Consider the following 18,577-nt stretch of genomic DNA (forward strand, 5'->3'; position numbering starts at 1 on the left):
AGCTGCTCTGCACTGACTTCCTGTTACATTTAAAATTGTTCTTAAGCTCCTCCTCCTTGTATACAAAGCCCTTCATGGGCTGGGACTGAGCTACATTGCTAACTCCCTTGTTAACTATTTGCCTCCAAGAACACTGCGATCATTTGCTGCTGGTTTATTGGAGGTTCCGAAACAGCCTTTGTCAGTGACGCCCCAATACCTATAGATATCAGGGAAGCTAGCTCGCTGAATATTTTTAAAGAAAGCTAAAAACGTATCTGTTCACTTTAGACTTTAATTAGCTCTGACTTTCCTGATACAGGTCTGAAACGCTTTCTTTTTACATTTTTACTCTCTATTTACGCTTCACGTTGCTGCAACTCTTTTAAAATCTTACTTGATTTTACGATTTTTAGTTTTACAACTCTATGACTTTATGAATCAGATCTGTTTCATGTTCATTCTGTCTTTTTTCATGTGAAGCCCTCATTGCTTATACTGGCCTTATTGTGAAACACTTTTGCTGCATTTCTTGTATGAAATGTGCTATATAAATAAGGTTATTATTATTAGGATTATTATTACAGTTATTACTGTTCAATGGGTCATCAGTCACTTGAATGTGCTGTCATCCATCATTGCGACTTCTGTCAGCTGTCAATAAGCTGTCATGTTTGAGGCTCAGTCAATGTGACAGAGTGTCCACTGTGCAGAGGATTGTGGGTCAGAACAGCCAGATGAGCATGCTGGCTTACATAGACAGAAACAAGAACAAACAGAACATCCTGGTATTTTTGGCACACTGCATTTGACATTCATTGCATTTTCACAAACTAAACATTTTTTTGGCATGCTTAACAGTATAGTAGTATGGGGCCTGGAACACAGTCATGTCTATATAGCTCTGCATCATAATGGTGCACGTCTGGTGCAAAACTGCTTTTCATCTTTGTCAGATAAAGGTTGCACTTGTCACACAGTGGTGGTTTAAACTGCAAAAAAAATGTAAACACTTTTGAGACTTTTGAATAGTCGCAATAGATATATTAGGTGGTGGTGTGTAATGGTGTGGGGGATATTTTCTTGACCAAAATCTCTGAGGAATGTTTTCAGCACATTGTTGAATCAAGAATTAAAGTAGTTCTGAAGGCAAAAGGGGTCCAACCTGGTGCAAGCAAGGTGTACCTAATAAAGTGGCTGCTGAGTGTATATATATATATATATATATATATATATATATATATATATGTAGGTATACACACACTCGCTCTCAAACCTCTATATTAATGCGTAAAACATGCACACAGTCTAATCTGTTGTCCTAAGTCTGTTTTATCTATCCATTGACTTGTAAGAGCTCATCCGACTGAATCTGTTTTATTGAAAACAACAACCCTTATGAATTCACAAAAGAAATAGAGACGTAATGTATATTATTCATTTAAATCACTCAGTACTGCCAATATAGTTATCTTATATTTCACTGGGTAGCACACATTCATTAAAGAAGTATCCGATGCCCAGTGATCGAATTGTTAATTTTTAACAAGGGGGATGCAATGTAGCTTTGATTTTTTTGCGTGCACACATAATCAAATATGACACCACACATGTGCAAGATTAATCAAGATAAAGAAAAATGGCATGACCTATACCTGCTGCCTTTAAAAAACACAAATAATGCAGTAGGGCTGTACCCAAATACTCGGATAGACGAATATTCATTTCTATGGGTAGGTATTCGTTATGAAAATTTGGTATTCGATATTTGTTTTTTTATTTACTTTTTTTTTTTTTTTTTTTTTACTTTTTTTTGGTGCTAAATGTTGTCTTTTTGTTGTTGGTAAACATAGGCTATCAATGAAAATCAAAACTTTTAAATTGCATTGTTAAAAATGTGAAAATATAGTATAGCCTACCTGGCTGTGGATCAATGCCAAGTTTTCCCACTTTATCACTATTCCCTCTAACTTGTAGCTGTTTTTTCGTTATCTTTTGAACTTAATATGAGTTATGGAACCGTTTTTGTCAACGTTTGTTTCCCCTGTTTTGTACAATAAATTACTGTTTAAAGTTTCAACAAGTTTCTTTTGGAGTGCGTGACACAGGTGTGTTTTGAAAACGACTGCGGACTGTCACCAGCTCAACGCATCAGTACCTTCGGATGCCATGACAGTAATAGCCAGTAATGTCAAAATATCATTTACAGACCGATTTAACAGACGATCACTGATGCCCGACCTGCAGGTCCATTTGCGGGTCCCGCTGGTTAGGGGTCGACCCGCGCATCACTACTCAGTTCAGTCTATAAAGGCTGTACACAACAGTAAGGCTATAGACATTATATTCTATTCAGGCCGGCAGAACCAGCAGCACATCGGCTCTACAGTACACGGCACTGCTGATTAACCATTTTATTGCAGCACAGAGTGTCAGCCAGCAACCAATTACTTGCAGAGGCTTCCTACAACTTGTTTCAACGGTTCTGATTTAATCAGAAGACAAATTAAACAGGATGACTAGCCAATGTGAAAATCAAAATAAAGCATAGAATAATGTACTGAAGGAGACTGTTGTGCCATCACATTTTTTGTGGTGTGAGAGCAAAGATCCGGTCGCCGCTGTGCAAAACTCCGCAATACAATTAGGTCCGAAAAAACCCTCTCCTGTGAAGACCCTGCATGATCATCCATGCTGACCTCTGGTCCACTGTCTCCTCCCTGACCCTGCTCTTTCTATTGTGGCAATAAAGATTAAACAAATGTGTGCAAAGCAATAGTGAGCACAAGTTCTTATTAAGGAGGAGTGGGTTTTTTCCGAGCATGAAACTAGCTAGCAAGCGATTTAACATAGGTAACAATAACATTAGTGTTCTTATTAACTACCTTAACTTGATATATTGGCATCTATTAATTAGTCATAAATTAGCTAACATTATCTACATGCAACAGCATTATTCAACTTAAACGGTTTGTTTGGAACAAACTGTGCAAGGTTTTTTGCTTCTTGCTGGCTGGTTTGCTGAACATAGTTAACACAGAGGTACTGCCCAGAGGCACACCTCTCGTCTGAGTGTGGTTGATAACAACATGACAGCGTGTGTCTGCCACCTGGCACCCGTACTCCTGGTGCATTTAAAAACTTGGAAAAACACTTTACCACATGTTAAAAACGAATTGAACAATTTTAATGGCTGTAAAAAGTGCGGGGGACGGAGGGCACAGATATGGGAAGTGCGGGGGACATGTCCCCTGTGTCCCCCCTTCAAATTACGTCTGTGCTTGCACAGACAGATTCTAGATTAACAAGGGGAATGCTTTTTGGTCAATTTTCTAACAAAGGGGATGACATCCCCCCTCACCCCCCCTCAATTCGACCACTGCCGATGCCTCAGTAAGATCCAAGAAAAATTATTTTCCTTGCTGGCATTTCTTAAAAATGCAAGTCTTGAGATTCTGTCATAACCAAGTTGTTTTGGTGGATGAAGATCTGAACTCAAAGTCTGACAGCAGAGAATCTTCAACAGAGAACGCCTGCACAGAAAATCAGAGGATCCTCCTCAAACAGAATTATAGAAACATGTCTGCATAAAGACTGTGTGTGTGTGTGTGTGTGTGTGTGTGTGTGTGTGTGTGTGTGTGTGTAGGCGCTGCTTTAGTTTCTGCGCTCTCCAGCAGCAACAACTTGTGAGTTAAATACGTTTGGGATTATTTGGATTTGGATGAGACACGTATTTTGCAAACAATCTAAAAAACTAACAACTCTCCTGTGACAATAAACAGCTTCAGGCATATTAAAGCCTTTTAAAAATTATTTCACAGATGCAATTTCTGACATGATAGGACACCAGAGGTAGTGATGAGTCAGCTGTTATTACAAACAAAGCGTTTACATGAGTGGATTTCTGCTGTGTGTCCTGCAGTAATGAGGTTAAAGCAGCATTTCTAGTGTTCCAGTATTCAAGATAAGTTGCTTACTTTGAGCCAGACCACCCTAATATGTGTCCTAACGTGATTCCAGGCAGCGTGAGGAGGGTAGCAGTCTGCCAAATACACATACACATTATCTCATATCACGTTTGTCTTTCTGGCAATTTAACCAAGATTCATACAAACAATCGTGTGTTTGTCATCCAGGGAAAGTGAACGAACTGCAGCCAGAAAACTCTGAAGCTCTCTGTGCCAAGTGAAAACAAGAAACTGATCTAAGAAGTTGTTTCTGAGACAAGTTGTTCAAACCATCTACTCATGAACTCCAAGGAAACACAATCATCATGTCTCACAACATGTCCCTCTTCTTTTTAAAATGTCTGTGGTTCCTACAGTTTAAATTTACTGTACAGGTAACTTTTATTATCAGACACTTGGCCCCTGGGCACAGACATGTAAAAGGCCCCACCACCTCTCCTACATAGGAGCAAGACACACACACTTTATAGCTGTTTTCCCTTTTTTATTGCTGTTATTTTTTGTCGTGGCTGTTTTGACCTTTTTGTGTCTTTATGTAGTCATTTTTCCTTTTTATGGTCATTTTGTACCTCCTTGTAGTAATTTGAGTGTCTTTTAAATTGCTTTGGGTCCATTTGTATTCATTTTATGTGTCACTGTGGGTGTTTTGTGCCTTTTTGTGGTCATTTTGTGTCTGTAGTAATTTTGAGGCTCTTTGTAAAGTGTTTCTGTATTAAATATTTTTGTCTGTGGTTGTTTTGACATTTTTTGTGGTCATCATGAGTCTCTTTGTAGCTCTTTTGTGTCTTTTTGTGGTCATCTTGTCTTTTTATGATCATTTTATATCTCCTTGTAGTAATTTTAGTGTCTTTTAAGTTTCTTTGGGTCCATTTGCATTCATTTTGTGTCTTTGTGGTGTTTTGTGTCTCTTTGTAGTAATTTTGAGGCTCGTAAGGTTTTTTGTATCAAATATTTTTGTCTGTGGTTGTTTTGACCTTTTTTTGTGGTCATCATAGTCATTTTTTGTCTTCTTATAGTAATTTTGAGGCCCATTGTAAACTTTTTTTTTGCATTAATAACTCTTTGTGGTTGTTTTGACCTCTTTTTGTGGTCATTCTGCATCTCATTGTAGTTGTTTAGTATCTTTTTATGTTTAGTATCTTTTTATGTGTCTCTTTGCAGCTGTTCTGCATCTTTGCAGTTATTTTACGTTTCTTTGTCGTTACACTGAGCTTCATCGTGGTCGGTAGATGTTTCTTTGAGTGACATTTTGCAGGTGAAGACCAGGAGGGACACTTTGGCCCCTGGGCCTGTGTCTGGTAGGCCTGTTCAGAAATCCATCCATGCTTAACATCTGTTATGGTGCTGCTTTGTAGCTCATTTGATCCTGGAGATATTATTGTACATCAGTTTATTAGTTAAGGATCACCAACAAAAAAAATGTTTTTTCACATAGCCTACTGAACTCTTGAACTGGGGGTTGGGGGCTATGTGCTTAAAATGACACTTCCACTATGGATTAATATGAAATCTGTAGTGGGATAATCTATTTCAAGTAAAACTCCAGCAATTAAAATGTCACTTAAGTAAAAATATGTAAGTATTATTAGCACCATGTGGCTGACTTTCATCATCCAGAAAAATGACCTCTGTATACTACTGTTGTATCAGTACTGGTGCAATAATGTTGCATTTTACTCACCAATATGAACTACTGTAGATACTGTTGTGTATTCTATTTTCAAACAGTGCATCATACATTTTGCCTTGCATTTTAAATCTTAATCTGTAAAGTGACTAAAGCTGTCACACACACATTTTTTGTTTTTGCTCCCATTTTTTACAGGTTTAATTCAAATATCTTCCTGCACACTGAAGACTTTTTCTGGTACCAAGTGTTAAAAAGTTAGTGTTAGTGAGCACTTCTCCTCTTCCAAGATAATCCATAAACCTGACAGTTGTGGCAAGTCAAGATGCTGATTAAACAGTATGATTACAACACAGGTGCGTGCTGGAATGGTCACAATAAAAGGCCGCTCTTAAATGGGCATTTTTAACTTGAAAAAATACATTTATAGGGAATTCACATGACGAAGCGCTAGAGAAAGAATCAGTTAGGATCTGATGTGCCTTGTTCAGTGTGACATGGAAAAGGGTAAGCGCTCACTTACACGGATTTTAACAAATTTGCAACCAAAATTTGAGAGAAAAAAAGTATTTTGTGTGCATAAGAAAAGTCTTCGATCTTTAACTTAAACCTGTGCTGCTTTTAAATTTTAAGTTTAAATCAGCATAAAATTGAAGCACTCAACAGTATGTGACAAAATCTTGTATTCCACTATTGTATTCTGTATTCTGGAGTAAAGAGCCAACACAATAAAAAATCTAACTGTTTAAACACTTTGAGACTGCTCTATGGGTGTTTTAAGGGATTTAAGAGTTACCCACGGAGCTATGTTTTGTCCTTATAACAACACGGGGGGTTTAATCTCGTGTCAGGGGCCTCCTCTATTGTGAGTTGAACTTGCGCCTCCTTCACAAACACAATGGGCCACTACAGGATTCTTTTAACTGACAAAACGGAAAACATAGATGGTAAATGCAGACGATGACAGCAGGGGCTCGAGTGGGGTCAAAACAGTCACAGACTGTTCATTAAACTGAATGATATTTAATTCTCAAACGTGGGCAATTGAGAATATTTAACCCTCCTTCTAGTAAAGTCGAATTTAAACAGGATATCACTTGTAAGGATGAATTTAGTTAACTTCCTACATGGCCTGTGAGGCTCCTGATATCTGCAGTAGCCTGTGAGATTTTTGCTGGACTACAGATTGTTATTGGCTCCACTATATCAACCTTCCCAAAGAAAAGTAATAGCACGCAGCAGATAGAACAATCAAAGAGAAGGATTAGGTTAACACTGAGCTAAAAGCTTTTTCCTCACAGCGACACAGTCCTGCCTCTTGATAACCACTGACATGTATCTATTTGGCAGACAGATGCTCCATTCAGGCTGATATATGACATTATTTTATCTTCTCATTAGGTTTTAATTTGCTAAAACGCAGCTTGTGGCTTCATTAGACCAGTTTCTGTTCATCACAAGTGTTTTGTGCTTGGAATGAGATCAGAGCCTCATCTCAGTAACTTTAATACATGTCGTCTTTTAAAACCTGAATCAGGAGTTAAAGTGAAAATGGACATTTCAGCACTCACACTGCCGATGGTCACTGGCTCCAGAGTTGTGTCTCTGCCTCCCTCTTGTGGATTAACTGTTTACAGCCTCAGCCTGAGCTCTGCCTCCTGCGAACACTGGAGAGAGGACGCTCATAGTGTTTATTGTAGGAGGAGGCCGCTCAGTGGAGGGCTGAGCGCCTACATGTGATGCTCCTGAGTCATGAAAAATGTTAATTTACTGAGTTTTGGAGTGTTTGACTGTATATCATAGAAAAGCTTTATATTTAGCATCCAAATAAATCAAACTGCATAACAGTTAATCATATATGCTTTGGAAAAAATGTAACTTTTTTACAAGAAACTGTAGATTTATTATCAAAATTGAATATTTATTTTGATTTCCCTTGTTTGCCCTATCACGCTGTCACTTTACCTTTATATAGTTTTACTGTTTTACTGTTTACATCTCTGTGTATATATTTTTAATGCATACATATTTACTACATCCCTGTTTACATAATAGTTTATTCATTCTGCAAGTACTGTACACCATCTACCACATATGATTTTATATTTTATATGCTTTGTTAACATTATTAGTTATGTACAGGGGCAAAAGATGTTTGATTTTATCTTAGAGGATGATGCCCATGGAAAGAAATTTCATTTTAAGGAACAGTATGTACAGACGATTTCAATGCAGATGTGTACTTCGGTGGTCGGTGTCAAAGTGTTGAATTCTCTACTGATTGATTTAACAGTTAATATTATATAAAATAAAATAATACAACATAATTTAACATAATATTATATAATATCATATAAATATTTTTTAGTTTAAACAAATGTATATCTGTCCCCTTAGTAGAATATGAATTATAGTCTATGGTGCTTGATTGTTCTTCTTTTTTTTTAAGTTACTGTAAGTATTGGTTGTTATGTAAAGCTATAATTGACAGATTATCTATTTCTTTTTTTGTGTGTGTTTTGAGAAAGGGGCAGGCATAATAGTTTTTTGTCTCCCTGTTCATTTTAGGCCATGAAATGTGTATTAATATTATTTTGATTATGAATCTGATTGTTTTGCATGTATAAATATAAATTAATAGCATAAATAAAATAAAATAATGAATAAAAAATAAAATAATATATATATATATATATATATATATATAAATTATAATAAATAAATACTAATATAATAAAATAAATTAAAAATGATTTATGTTGTCCCTACGTATTAACTTCTGCACTATTTTGTGTCTTGGATTCAAATTTGTCACTTGTATGATTTTTTTCTATACATATTTAATGAGAAATAAATAATTGCCAATAACTGCTTCTCTGTAGTTGTTGTGCATATGACAATAAATACCTCAAAATTTGAACTATATACTGATACTTTTGGTGGAGATCAGTCTGATGGATTACAAATAAATAACACTGTTATGTCCCATTTATATATGTAATACCTTCAACAATTAAATCTATATGTCACAACTTTCATTTTAATAAAGCAGAAGTTCAACTGTTTTTTATGTTATGAAGATTTTGGGCGAGCCAAATCACTCTGGAATTAAGGTGCATCTTTCCTGAGTAACTCAACTCTAAATCAACTTTTATGGAGTTAGTAAATTAAATATTATATCCAAAATGATAATTTATTATAGCCTATATAATTCTAAATTCACCACAAAAAAAGAGAAAACAAGGAAATGTGTATTTTGTGTATTGTTTTTCTTGTGTCATTCTTCTGTTTTGAACACCTGTTTGTGTTACATACTATTTATTGAGTTAACAGTATGTAACACACACTTGATTCCTTTTTTTCTGAATCTGTGTTTTTGTTTTTCTCCTGTAGATATTGGGGCAACTGTGTTATGTGTGTGTAGTTTTATTTGCAGAATAAAAATCTATCTAAATCCAGGGGTTGTGTGTGATGTGCAGCTTTACACACAGCTCACAGTGTGGCTGAGCTGTCACAGTGACACACTCAGTGACAAACATGTGGCATCCCTTCCCCATGGCATGTACTCAGTGCATCACATTAGCCATGTAAACTTAAGTTAACAAAACAACCAAACTTCGACAACAAAACCCCACCCAGTCTGATCGCGGCCTCCTCATTGGCCCAAGTGTCTGTAAATCCGTTCCCTCTTTATTTGCCTCGTGCCATTGGTCGGCGGTGACGACAATCCCGAGACGTGCTCCCGCCCACCGAGCGGATCAAGTTTGAATGAACAACAGCAGTCTGTTCTGGAGGTGGTAGTTGCATTTGCAGTAATTATTAAAAGTGTGTATCATATCTCGGGGTGCGCGGATCCAGGATGGACATGAAGAAAAGAATTCACCTCGAGTTGCGGAACCGCACTCCGTCAGATGTAAGTTGGCCTCCACATCTCGCTGGTTATGTTTCACTCTCAGCTAATGGAGAATCTTTCGTGTGATGTCTTGGCGTGGGGATACAAAGTTTCTTGCAAGTTAAAAAAGACGATGGAGGCGTCGGGTCACATTGTTGCTCTGCGAACGTGTTTACAGTCTCAGGTGCTGCAGGTACGCGGGGTGAACTTTTGTGTGCACGTCTTTGATGTGCAGTTTGAGAATGCAGCACAGCTTGTTTTATGCCAGCGGTATAAACAAGGCAAGCAGCATGAGGAGCCATATTTGTAACTTTTGATCTACGAACGCGCCCCTTTTTGCCTTTAAACCCCCGTGATATTGCTCTCTACTCGCTGTTTGATGTGCTTTGGATCAGAGGTGTATCCATAGAAACATTTTGAGCCGTGCACTTGGCGCGTTAAGGATGCGGAGACTCAAAGTCATGACATTATCAATGATGCATAAAGATCACAGCCTCGTATTATCGCCTTACAACCGCGTCCTGCACCGACAGTTGCTCAAACTGCCCAGTGGAGCTGCTTTATGTCTGCAGGACGTGCATGGGAACACTGGAGCAGCTTTCCAGTGGAGAGCCTGCAGCCCCGCGCAGCCTACAACTGGAGCCACAGTGCGCACAGATGGCCGAAAGAAAGCGGCGTTAGCATGGACCGTTATCAGCCACCGGGCTGGGCGACCAACACCGAGAGATATAAAACCACAAACACGCCCGCGTCGTTATTAACCGCTGTGTGTTCACTCGGCTTGTTTCGTCGAGGCTCTTTCGCTTTTCGACGACACATCCAGCCGTAATGAAAACAAATCGTCGAGCCGCGCTGTTGCTCTAGTTTTCCAGAACTAGGACAAGCCGCCATTTTACCGAGAAACAAAGGCAATCTGAAACACACCGAATATTCCGCTCATTCGACACAAACGACGGACGGTTCATCATACCTTCGCTTTAACAGAAGTCTACACACGCCTTCAATCCAATCGACGACAGTTTAAGCACAAGCAACAATGAAACGTTTGCCTGGCAGCTATCTAATCTGCCTCAGCTGCCCCTCCTACTCACAAATGACCCTGTGCACGACTCGTAGGTCTGTTTGCCTCCGACTTGTTTTGACTGTTCGCTCTGAGCCGCTCTCTCACACACACATACACACACACACACCTTATTACGTTTTAACGCGGCATCCGGTAAAATAAAGTAAACGCCGACAAACCGACTGTTTCTACTGGAAAATTAAGTTAAATGTGATATTTACGTAATGGACGGAGAGCCAGTGCATCGCGATAACTAGAGCGTTGAAATGTGTCGACGGATTATTGATGGACTGGATCTTTTTTTTTTTTTAATAGTCCGTTGCTCGGTGCTGATTGGCTGAGTCACGTTCTAGAACACCTGTGACCGCGTATCATTCTATTTAAATATCAATCCGCCGAGTTAAAACCAGCGATCATACTGTACATCCTGGTATATAGTGCTTTTATAAAAGGCTGTTGATGTTAGCAGGGGCGTTTCTAGAATGTCAGGAGGGGGGGGGCCTTAGCCTGAATCTCTCCAGGGGGCCCAGAGGGATCCTCCCCCCCAGTTCTATTTTGATGCTTTTTTTTAATGCATCTTATTTACCCCTAAAAAGCTTTTCCCCCCTAGATTACTAGTACTTGAGTATTTCCATGTTGTGCTACTTTATACTTACATTCTTATACACCATTTACTCCACTACATTTATTTGTCTGCTTTAGTTGAAGAGTCGGATTAAAAATACACATTACAATGATCAAATAAATGATGTATTATTATAGATTAAACTACCTATCAGTATATAAAGCTTTTAATATTAAAGTGATAATGGGTGTGCTCTCCTTAGTGTATGCGCATGATCACACAAAATGCACTTCTTAAATGACACAGAGGACCCAAAACTTGCGTCCTTGATAAGTGATATTATAACTGGGGGCTTTCATGCATGAACAGAATTAAGAATTTATTAGAAAAGGGGCATTTAGTTTTTATTATTAGGCCTTTACCTATTTTTGAAATATACATATAGCCTATATAATCTGGGGCTATTAAAACATTGCAAACCATAAGCAGATGTAACTGCTGGGAGAGGTATTCAAACCTTTCACTTAAGTAAAAGCAGCAATACCACAAAGTAGAAATACTTGTTTAAAAGTAAAAGTCCTGCATTCTAAACTATACTTAAGTGACATTTCAAAAGTATTAACATGAAAATCTACTTTAAAAATAAAAGTACACACCATGTAGACTATTTGAGAAAAAATACATTATTTGATTATTATTAGTAGTATTATTAGTATTATTACTATTGATGTATTAATGTGTTCATCGCTTCAGTCCCAGTGGGCCACCATTGTCATTAGGCATTGATATTTTAATTTAGGGTGTGACGTCAGGTGACCAAAATTCAATGTGAGGACAGCGCCTGATGTCAGCGTCAATCCAACATAGAATACTGACGACAGATGACATTGTTATTTTGTTAATTTTAAATTGTGTTGCTAAGTAACCAAAATCCAGTGTCTCTGAAAAGTCGCTTGCAAACAACATCTTGATATAGAATAACATGTAGTCATGAGGCATGGAGACCAGAACCCAGTGTCTGCAAAACATCATAATGTTAATGTCAACTCAACGTGAAATTCTAATAGTGTTGTCACGATACCAAAATCTTTGTTTCGGTACCAATACCAATATGAATTTCGATACTTTTCAATACTCTTCTGTACTTTTCCTAAGGAAAAGTCCTTTTGGATTACAAACCTTTAGAACAATAAATAGTAGGGGTGTAACGGTACCAAAGAAATCATGGTTCGGTAAGTACCTCGGTACGGACGTCACGGTGTGGTAACTGAAATGTTCCACCAAGTTTGTGTTGTCTCGTGTTGTCTCCCTTTGCGAGGCAGACTTTCTCTTGTCTTTTTTCACGTGCGCCAGCTGCGGATGTTGATACAGGTGTTGTCATACACACCACTTGTGCAATCTGTGCTCCAATAGGAACAAGAAAGGTGTTTGTGTGCATAAATGAGTAAAATAAGTTAACTAAATTAGTGAATTGAATCAATTTCAAAGTACCGGTATTTTCCAAATGCAGTATAGTGCCGTTTGGAATACTCTAGTACCGCGGTACTATTTTAGTACTGGTTTACCGTGCAACACTAAATTCTGATGTCAACATTTAAATTTTCATCAAGCTGACATTCATTCCAACCAAAATTTAAGGCCTGCCCAACACAAGAGTCCAAAGTTTTTCTGCCTGTGTAGCTAATTTTAACTACTTCTTATTTACAAAAATTCATAAAAATACTTCAAAGGGCATAAATTATCCGTTGATTTCTATTTTGCATTAATAATTTGACTCTGCAAAGTAGCTAGTAACTTAAATAAATCAAAGAGTGTAGTGAAGTAAAAACTGAGATATTTACCTCCAAATTGTAGTGGAGTAAAAGTATAAAGTCATACAAGAAAAATTCTCAAGTAAAGAACAAGTACCTCAAAACACTATGTTAGCACAGTACTTGAGGAAATGTACTTAATTGCTTTCCACCTTCGGTAGAAGTATAAATCTTTTACCTAAGTAAAAATGGCAATACCACACACTAAAAATACTCCCTTACAATTTAAAAGTCCTGCTTCCAAAATTTTACTTAACTGAAGGTACAGAAGTATTATCAGCAAAATTTATTACAGAATATTATATTATTATATACACACGAGTGTATAGTACATTGAAGGACAAAGCACCATATGTCCCTCTGAGTGTGGTAGAAATATAGAGTGGCAAAAAATGGCAAGTACTTATGTAAATGTACTGTGTAGTGACCATTAGCCACTTTGACTACATATGGAAGGTTTGAAAATAAATTAGTGCAAATCATTCTGTTAGCTTTTTCCTTTAATGCTTCATTTAACTGAGTAAAACAATATGTTAGGAAGAGCACTAGAACGGAGCAATAGCTTTCCAAAACTGAATCAATTTAGTGTGACAAATACTATGGAACAGAGTAAAGTCACATTCAGCCTCACTTGGAATTGAAGTTAGAGGCTAAATTTTAAGTGCATCCCTCTCAAATAAAACAAAACTATTATCATCCAGACAGGAAGTCAGTGCATTCTTAACATATTTTCTGCACTCTGTATTTGACCTTTTACACATTTTGAACTATTCCTAACTTGAATTCCCAAATTAGATGGATACTGACTTGATGTATTTGTTTGTACTACAGGTCAAAGAACTCGTTCTAGACAACTGTCGCTCAAATGAAGGAAAGATCGAGGGTCTAACAGACGAGTTTGAGGAACTGGAATTTCTAAGCACAATCAACGTTGGATTGATGACAGTTGCCCACTTGCCGAAGCTAAATAAACTCAAAAAGGTGGGTGTCTTTCTGCACAGAACAATTCTGTGACTCAAGGCTTTAAGCTGTTGCATATTTTAATTGTTTAATTGATCAACAGCTTGAACTCAGCGATAACAGGATCTCAGGAGGGTTGGAAGTTCTGGCAGCAAAATGCCCCAACCTCACACACCTCAACCTCAGTGGCAACAAGATTAAAGACCTCAGCACAATAGAACCATTGGTGAGTTAGACCCTGAATTACTTTGTAAGAAATGCATAATATACAAAGCCGCTGTTATTATTCATGAAACCTTGCTTTTCTTTTGACAGAAAGAATTGGGGACCCTGAAAAGCCTAGATCTGTTTAACTGTGAAGTGACAAACCTTAACGAATACAGAGACAACGTCTTCAAGCTACTACCCCAGCTCACGTACCTGGACGGGTACGACAAAGACGACAAAGAGGCACCAGATTCTGATGCTGAGGTTTACGCAGAGGGCCTGGATGATGATGAGGAGGACGAAGACGGTGAGTTAAAGGCTACAGCCAGAGTGCTTCACGTGTTCTTCATAGCATCTCTTAAAGTCGCTAATGTTGGTGTCTGAACATTTTGCCTAATAATCACCCTCCAACTGGTTTTACCCAGATGTAGATGAGGAGGAGTACGATGAAGATACAGCACCAGGAGATGAGGAGGAGGAAGAAGGAGAGGAAGATGAAGAGGAGAATGAAGAAGAGGAAGAGGAGGACCTAAGTGGAGAGGTGACAATGAGTTTGATTTGCACTCTTTAATGGTTAAAAATATTCAGTCTGAAAAACCACGCTAACGTTACCTTGTGTTTTAAAAAGGAGGAAGAGGAGGAGGATTTGAACGACAGGGAGGTTGACGATGAAGATGATGAGGGTGAGTATAATGGTGGCTGACTTTGACTTATCAGCTGTCTCCCAATTCCATAGTACATATCAAGAGTATACAGACTATAGTATAGAATCAAAAGGTTAGTATAGTTTCTATACTACATACTAATCTTTATAGTGTACAGTATTTGCAGTTCATACACAAGAGATCAACACACCCAAAGGTTTCCCTGTGGAGTTTTCCTGTAGACAGATGTTTTTTTTTTAACACATTGAGTGTATCCTTGAGGCCTGACACATTAAATGCATTTCCTTCCCCATAAAACATTTGCAAAGCTGCTTTAAAAAAATGATTTTGTACGTTGCTTACACATGCTTGCTAAATAGTTAACCGCTTTTATTTAGGCATTGTCACGCTTCTTTGTGTGTTACCACCACTGCAACAGCAGAATTGCACAAACTAGTGAGAAAACATGAACTCCTTAGTGCTACTGGTGATCAAAAACTCAAAAAGAAACCTTTAAAGCTGGGGTAGGAAGTTTTATTTTGGTGTCATTGGGCAAAAATCCCATAGTAACCTTTCATCATATTGTAATTCAAGTGGTCTGAGGACACACTAGTCTTCTGCACCTCCTTTTAGTTCTGTTTTCAGGCCTTAGAAAAACTAGCCTGTGACTGGTGACCTTGGCCAGTCACAGAGGGAGGGCGTTCCTTTTGGCTGTTAAATGAATGCAGATGCACATGTGGTCCCATTAGATAGTGAAAGCCTGATTCAATGGCAGAAAAGCATGCAGAAAAAGTTGCTATTCCACCATTGGCAACTACTGCCTACACACTGAGAGCAACCCAAAAAATTCAGACGCAGACTCTGCGGTACTGAAACAAACTCGTGTAGATATCAGTTACGCATTTCAGTGATGCACAGAAAATGTTCCTAATAGTTTAGTCTTATGCTAACCAGAGCAAAAGACTAACAGCTGCAGCTATAGCTAATTCAAGTTCATGATTATGAAACATTAGCTAGCAAGAGCCTCTGCCTCTTCAGACCACCTCCATGGGAGGACAGCGGGCAGCAGCGCTAGAAACAGACCCTCTGTCAGTGGCTGAAGCAACCCGAATCCAACCAGTGCAAACCCCAGCTCTGGTTAACTGGACTCCCCGCTGGATCAGCAAACTTTCTGTTGCTGCTGTTACATGTTAGACCTGGTGCTGCCACTGGATACCAACCCACTGTGACACTTGGTGTTGGAGTTTGCGCTGGCAGATTTTGAGCCGCTGACCCAAGTTCTGTCTCTAGAGCTGCTGCCTGCTCTCCTCCCAGTCAGGCAATCCACAGTGGCGGGGATCGATGTGTAGAGACAATGCTATTCTTGTGTCATTTGTGGTCACAGAAAAGGAGTGAGAGTGGAGCAAGCACATGTGCTGCGTACAGCTCTACAACAAATTAAGATTAAATAAATCAAAGTATGAGAAAGACTGGGTTTTTGTATGAAGTGCCACAATATGCCTGTGTTCGACGGTGTAGTTTAAACTCGTTTTTTAAACAATTCTTTTAAAGCGTTTTTCAGAAAACTGCCCAGCCCAGCTTTAACTGTTTTTATTCTAATGTTGTGTTCACACCAAACATGATGCAAATTTTAGCATTTCGTTACTAAAATATTTTGTGTTGACTTGCTTCATACGCACCTGAAATTGCTAAATCAATGAATGAACTTCCACGGGTACATCCTTGGTGTCATATGTCCCAGGAGGATCTCAATGCTGATTGGCTATCACAGTGCTAATCTGTTGCTGAAGTTCAGATTTTTCAACTCTCACGAATAAGTGTATGATTTGAAATCATGCTACTCACTTGATTTGCGCCGCTTAATTGCGTCCATTGTGCTGCCCAGCAAGAATTTGCATCTTTACATTAATTTTTCATGTAATTCTCTTGCTTAAATTGTTTTATTAGTGCCCTGTGTGAACACAACATAATGCAGTACTACTAATATCATGCAAAGGCAATCAAAATCCATCTTTAGAAGGACACTGTCAATTAAACTTCATAAAAAAATAGTGATGAGTTTTGCTAAAAATCCAATAGTTACTTTTTGACTTCTGATGTGTTCCTGGAGCCGTTTCATCACCAGCCACTAGTTGCAGGAAACTCCACCAGTTCTTATGTACTTCACATTGTGGTAAAATCTTTCAACACTCAAAAATAAACGGTCTTTAGTTTTGAGAGTCCTTAATTTTGTCACACCCTGCGTAGTCACAGTCTGCTTAGAATCAGTACATACTATAGATTTGGGACTCCACTGATTCAGAAAGTCTTTATTGTCCATCACAAAGCCATGTAACTTTGTCTTGCAATGTGAAAACTGCGCACAGTTTGAGCCAGCATTGCTGTCGTCATGACGCAGAAACCTGAAAGAGAAGTTTAACAGGAAACTTTGATGTGATGTGAATGATTGTGGGTGGTTTGCCTTTTTAAATGTGACTCTTGTCTTCCAGAAGAAGAGCGAGGTCAGAAGAGAAAAAGGGAACTGGATGAAGAAGGGGAGGAAGATGAAGACGATTGAGAGTCCTTATGAAGCTAAGTTGTGAACTGTTTTAAACTTGTATCTCCCAGTCACTTCCCAGCAACCCCATGTATTTTTCCCCCCAGTTTCATATTGCAGTAGGAGTGGTTTTTGTTATTGGCCAGTCAGGTAGACGGGGTTGTCTGGAGAAATAAGTTAAATTTATGTACCTTTGATGCTCCCGTGTTCCAGTCTTTACAGTCCACTTTTAACTGCTACGTGGACGCCAATTTTGTAATATCGAATAATAGCAAAGATAAACCTTTTTAAGAAATGTTTTTCTTTTCTCACCGTTTGTGTAAGACCAGTTTCTGATGACTTATGTATTTTAAGACCCCCCCTTCAAAAGAAAAAACAAAATGAAACAAAAAAAGAGTGCATGTCTAACACATTTTAAAGTCAACTACTGGATTTCATGTATGGCTGTCCTCTCCTCGTCTTAAACTTATTTTTGCATCGTACTTTTCTTTTTATTTTTTAATGTAAGTTATGTATTTGTAGTGTCACCAGTATGCCAATACTCTCTGCTGTCCTGGTGTGAAACTTCTGTCTGAACATGCACAGTGTGACCCTCACAGGGCATATTTTTAAATCATAGCAAAAAAATGTCTGCCCTTGTCAAAGCTGCTCCTCCTCCTTAAACCCTCAGCTTTGATAGTTCGGAAATTACGTGTTCTTGTAAATAATGACCAAATCTATTTTTTTGTATTCTCTTTGATGATGGCAGACATTGAACAGACATCTGAGGTGAAACTATGAATTGTAATAAGATATTAAATATGTATGCTGCTTTATCTAAAATACGCAGTGTGAAATTTCTTGGATTTGAACATAACTTTGTATGCATAATCTTTCCATAAAGAGAAATGTTCAACATCAGATCTCATTATCGCTTTTCTCCATGTTCTTTTCTGTGACACACAGGTGGCAATGTTTGAATTTGTGGTGGTAGTGTAGAGAAGTGCTTGATATAACTGGAGGTTACAACCGCAACTTATGTGCATTGAAAATTTATTGTTTCAAAGTGTAAACTCTGGAAAACGGTCAGTCATTTGGACTTTGTTTTTCACTATTATAAGTAATGGTCAAATTGGCCTACCTCAGTGATTTTTCACTCTATGTTAAATCCACTGTCATCAGCCAAATTGTTTCTTTCTCCCTCCCATTCACTTCAATAAATCCCTTTTATATATGTTTTGAAGTTTGTGGTCCTTGTACAACACAGCCAAGTCAAATGGTGAAGCGTGTATTCCAGGTTCAGGTGATTAGATACTGATGATGATTTAAAACTAATCCAGGAGGCA

The 18,577-nt window shown here is 38.2% G+C and overlaps 1 protein-coding gene across 2 annotated transcripts; it reads left to right on the plus strand.

Moving 5' to 3' along the window:
• The first annotated feature begins 9,283 nt into the window (after window positions 1–9,283).
• anp32a (acidic (leucine-rich) nuclear phosphoprotein 32 family, member A) lies at window positions 9,284–18,575 on the plus strand. 2 transcript variants are annotated; one of them, XM_049566218.1, is made up of 7 exons: window positions 9,284–9,487; window positions 13,737–13,886; window positions 13,969–14,091; window positions 14,181–14,379; window positions 14,498–14,613; window positions 14,701–14,755; window positions 17,209–18,575. In XM_049566218.1, the coding sequence occupies exons 1-7, from the start codon at window positions 9,434–9,436 to the stop codon at window positions 17,271–17,273; spliced, it is 762 nt and encodes a 253-aa protein (XP_049422175.1). In that variant the 5' UTR covers window positions 9,284–9,433; the 3' UTR covers window positions 17,274–18,575. The 2 variants fall into 2 exon arrangements, with proteins under 2 accessions (XP_049422175.1, XP_049422165.1); XM_049566208.1 differs by having other exon boundaries at window positions 9,287–9,487; window positions 17,206–18,575.
• The last annotated feature ends 2 nt before the right edge of the window (window positions 18,576–18,577 follow it).

The sequence above is a fragment of the Epinephelus fuscoguttatus genome, linkage group LG2 (genome assembly GCF_011397635.1).
Source record: "Epinephelus fuscoguttatus linkage group LG2, E.fuscoguttatus.final_Chr_v1".
Classification (NCBI taxonomy): domain Eukaryota; kingdom Metazoa; phylum Chordata; class Actinopteri; order Perciformes; family Serranidae; genus Epinephelus; species Epinephelus fuscoguttatus.